This window comes from Tupaia chinensis, unplaced genomic scaffold, assembly GCF_000334495.1.
Source record: "Tupaia chinensis unplaced genomic scaffold, TupChi_1.0 Scaffold000066_1, whole genome shotgun sequence".
Classification (NCBI taxonomy): Eukaryota; Metazoa; Chordata; class Mammalia; order Scandentia; family Tupaiidae; genus Tupaia; species Tupaia belangeri.
Window position 1 is genome coordinate 6,650,776 of NW_006159525.1, and position 4,891 is coordinate 6,655,666.

General features: G+C 46.5%; 1 protein-coding gene across 3 annotated transcripts in view; it reads left to right on the plus strand.

Moving 5' to 3' along the window:
* Positions 1-202: 202 nt before the first annotated feature.
* The window catches only part of ZFP64 (ZFP64 zinc finger protein), a 71,545-nt gene continuing 66,856 nt past the window's right edge, over positions 203-4,891 (plus strand). For all 3 annotated transcript variants that reach the window (XM_006141906.3, XM_006141904.3, XM_006141905.3), the window contains exon 1: positions 203-373. In XM_006141906.3, the coding sequence (XP_006141968.1) occupies positions 328-373 (46 nt within the window). In that variant the 5' untranslated portion in view covers positions 203-327. The remainder of the gene's footprint in view (positions 374-4,891) is intronic.

Below are 4,891 nucleotides of genomic sequence, written 5' to 3' on the forward strand. Positions count from 1 at the left end.
GCCTGCCGGCTCCCGCGCTTAAGACCATCCAGATCCCGGGGGAGGGGGGGATTCCACGGGCTCCAGCCCCCACGGCCTGGGCATCGGGATTCGCCCGCGCTTCCCCAGGGAACCTCTACTGCAAAGCCAGGTTGGGGCGGCCGGCCGGCCAGCGCCCTCTAGGCAGCGGAAGTGGAGATTGCTTTACATCCGTCCTCCCCGCCTCGCAGAGTTGGAGAAGGAAGGCTAGGGGGTGTGGAAAAATAAAGGGAAAAGTCCTTGCACCATGTAGATAAGCGCCCCCTACCCTGGCACCCCGGCCGGCCCAGGACCTCCGAGTCTGCGGCCATGAACGCAAGCAGCGAGGGCGAGAGCTTCCCGGGCTCCGTGCAAAGTAAGTGCTTTTCCGGGCGCAGTGCGCGCTCCGGGGCCCAGTGCGCGCTCCGGGGCCCGGGCCCAAGCACGTCTGCTACGCAGCTAGCAGGCCCGGGGCCCCGAAATCGGGGTGACGGCTGCGAGCCGGCGTCGCGGGGACCGCAGCGGGCGTGCGGTTCAGGGGGAGCCGGAATGGGTTTGGGGTGGGGGTACTGCACCCGACCCGGCGCCAGGCTGGGGGCGCTCTCTATCCTAAGGAGACCCTTTGGAAGGGAACGGTGGGGGAGGGCATGCCGTTCAGACAATCGCCACCCCTCGGGACATTCCCGCCCCTCCAGTCACAGTTTGGGGCTAAGGGGTAGGAGAGCAGAAAAGAGAGAATTTGGGGTAACTGGGCAACAGTGATGGAAAAACTTCTGCCTCAGTGGCTCAATATGAAGCCTGAAAATTATAAGATCTCACGAGGTCTTGCCGGCTCATTGCAAAACCTTTTTCCACATTAAAGGTGGACATTTGAATGGGAAATGGGGCCGTGCTCGCTTTCTTTGAGTTTGGAGATCATTTCTGTTTTCCTAACGAGGACATCGGCCGTTTTCAAGTCCCTGGGTTCACCCACTGCATTGTTCCCCGAAGTGTGGTCCAGAGACAGCGTGGAGCAGCCACCTGGGAGCGCGAGCGCGTGTTTAAGACAAGCTCTCCCGGCCCCACCCATCACATCTCGGGGGTGGGGCTAGGGCTGGGTCTCTGCTTGCCTCACTAGCTGCCGGCGCGATGCTGAGGCTCTGAGAACTTTGAGAACCCCAGGACACGGGCGTTTGCACACAGCGGCGTGGAACTGCTTAGCTTGGTAGCTGTTACTGCTAACACTTTTGGAGACATTGGCCAGAGTTGGGTGCGCATTCTTTGCATAACTTGTGAAAAGCACAGATTTCCTTCCCTAAACCTCAGCCTCCCCGCCCTGCCCCATATGTCTGAGTGTCTCCCAGGTGGAGCTCAGAGGACCCGGGTCATGTGTAAAGAGGATACTCCAAATAACCCCCCAGGCAACAGGCAGGGGCGAGGCGGAGAGGAGGCCCTCTGCTGGCCGCCTTCTAGCACCATCTCATTTAATTTTACAACCCCATGAAGTTGGAACACCACTTCTCCCCATTTTGCAGAAAGCCCAAGGCCAAAGTCATCGACCACGTCAGGGTTCTAAGGCAAGCCTAGGGCATTGCTTGGGCATGTCCCATATTCCAGCGCCATTTTTTGTTACTACACCTCTTTGACTCAGAGGATCAAGTCTGTCCCATCCTTAAGCAGTGCAAGTCACTTCATTTCCAGGTTCCTGTTTCCTGTCAGTTCCAAGAATGCCTAAAAAAAAAAAAACAAAAACAGGGAACCAGCAGTTAGCGTAATGGCTATGTCGCTGGACTCCCACGTAGTCGACCATGGTTCGCATCCCGGACCCCGTGGGCTCAAAAAACCGCCAGGCGCGTGTGCATGCATGCCCAAGATCCTGAGAGGAGAATGGAGGAGAAGGGATTGCGGCGTGGCCATCCCCCCTGGGGGGTAATTTCTTGCTTTCTGTCGGGGACCTCAGAGGTTTTTAATTAATTATCTTTTTTGGAGATTTTTGTTATAGAGCTTGTACTCACCAGAGACACAGAGAGACATAAAGTGAGAAATCACCCCCTAGAGGGGAATGACCACCTCACAATCCTTTCTCTTCTTGGGGTTTTGGGCGCACATGCACACTCACCTGGTGTGAGTTTTAAGCTGCCGGGTCCAGAACCTGAATCGCGGTTGACTACGTGAAAGTCCAGCAATGTAACCATTATGCCATCTGCTGGTCCCTTAATTATTTTTAAAATTTGTTATATGGTACATGTGCACTTGCCAGGGACAGGGTAGGGGTGAGGAAGCACTCCTGTGGGGATGGCCACACCCATGGGGAATGCTATTCTGATTCTGGGCACACACACTACCAGACCTGGGACCTGGGCTGTGTGGGATCCAGCACCTTAATTTCTGCACCACCTACTGACCCCTCTCTTCTTAACAAGTCAACCAGATTGTATTTCCACAAGATTTCCTGTCTTGGACTTGGGAAAAATCAGAGATAATGTAAATATCTTATAAATTTTCAGAAAATTATGGATGCCAACCATACATGCACAAAGGTAGTTTGGTAGTATTTAACTTGGGGAAGATCAGAAATAATGCAAAAGCAATAAATGAATAGTTAAAAAATAAAACGGGCCAGCAGATGGTGTAATGGTTACATCACTGGACTCTCACCTAGTCAACCGCAGTTCGAGTCCCAAACCCAGTGGCTTAAAACTTACTCTGGACATGTGTGCATGCATGCCTAAGATCCCAAGAGGACAGTGGAGGAGAAGGGGTTGTGATGTGGCCATCCCCCAAGGGGGAGATGAAATTGATGACAGGTGGACACCATGTGAAAAAGTGAATCTATAAAGAGATTTTAATGATATAACGTAATGCTTATGCAATGTTATATGGTGAGATTAGTTTTATAATGCATTATGGTCTTACACAATTTTTAACTGTAAAGATAATGAATGGGGAGTCAGTAGGTGGCATGGTGGTTAGGGTACTGGACTTCCATATGGCCAACCATGGTTCTAATCTTAGATCTAGCAGGTTGAAAATTATGCTGGGCACATGTGCATGCTTGCCCAAAATTCCAAGAGAGTAATGGGAGAGAAGGGATTTCAGTGTGGCCATTCACCCTGGAGGGTGATTTCTCACTTTGTCTGTCTTACTCTGTCTCTGTCTGGGAGCACACACACCCTATGGCAAAAACCTAAAAAAAAAAAAAAAAAAAAAAGGAAAAGAAAAGAAAATGAATAGAAGAAAATATTTTGTGACAGTCATAGTAGGTATGAGTGGAAGTATTGGGGGTGATTTTTTTTCCCTACTGCTTCATGTATTTTGTCTACATTTTTTATTATAAACGTGAATTTTATTATAAGGCAAAGAAAAAATTTTAAATAAAAAACGTAGTCATATTAGAAGCTTATTAATTAGGGCCAGCAGGTGGCATGGTGGTTGGGGCGCTGGACTTCCACATGGCTGACTGCAGTTCGAGTCCCAGACCTGGCAGCTTGCTTTCTCACTTTCTCTTTCTCATTCTCTGTCTCTCTCTGGTGCCCTGCAGCAAATTTTAAAAAATAATAATGATAAATAAATAATTCTTTTTTTAAAAGAAGCTTAGTAATTAATTAATCCTATTTCTTTTTTTAATAAGCATTTATATAGTACTTTCTAATATTGTGCAGGTACTATACTAAGTACTTTGTAGATATTAATACATTGTTAACTCTTGATATCATTACTATCAAGAAATAATACTCCTGTCAGGAATGAATTTTGGCTATGAGAAACGGAAACTTGAAGTATGCTAAACTAATAATAAATCTGGGGTTGGTTGATTCTAAAGTTGAGTCAAAGAATTATGAAATAAGGAACAGAATCTGTGTGTATCTTAAAATTTTCTTCAGAGTTACAAAATAGTTGCAGGAGCTCCTGGTATCACATCTGCATTCAAAGCCAAAAGAAAAGGGAGACAATGCCAGCCATGTCTGCTCCTTTTTTATTATGTATACCTAAGACAGTATCACAAGTATGCAGGGGACCAAGATTATTTAGACGTGTGGTTCTAATGTGGTGGGAGGGTTGTCTGGAAATGTGGGAGGATTGGTTTTCTTTTTAATTATTTTATTTTAATTCATTTCATACTTTCAATCAGTATATGTCACTTAGCTTGTAAACTGTATTTACCCAACATGAATACACTTCCCAGTTCAGGGTACTATACACGTTATCATCAACAGATAATAATCTATTTCTGTAACCCATATATGTCTTGCCTCTCTATTATTCTCCTTAATTTCTTTCCTCATCCTCTCCCTCTTCTCCCACCCTCTTCCCACCCTGTCTTCAGTATACCTAACCATTTTCCACACTTCTGTATCCTCTTGTCTTTCAGTTTCTGCCATAGAGTGCAGATAGTCGGTGTATGTTAAGTGGAGATATACAGTGTCTCTCTTTCATACCCTGACTTGCTTCACTCAGCAGTAAATCTTCCATCTTCATCCACTTTCTTTTTTTTTAATTATTTAATTTTATTTATTTATTCATTTATTTAAATTTGACCAGAGAGAGAAAGAGAGAAGGAAAGTGAGAAAGCAAGCCACCGGGTCTGGGTAACAAACCATGGTCAGTCATATGGGAGTATCGAGCACCTTAACTACCATGCCACCTACTGGTCCCCATCCACTTCCTTTCAAATGCCATGATCTTCTTTTTTTTTATGGCTTAGTAATAATATTCCATAGAGTACATGAGCCACACCCCCCCAACCACTCATCTGTCCACGGACATTTGGATTGGTTCCAGGTCTTAGCAATTGTGAATAATGCTGCAATAAACATAGATGTGCAAGCACTTTTCCAACCAAGTATTCTCCTACCCTTTGGGTAGATACCCAGGAGTGGAGTTGCTGGATCATATGGTGGTTCTATTTGTAGAT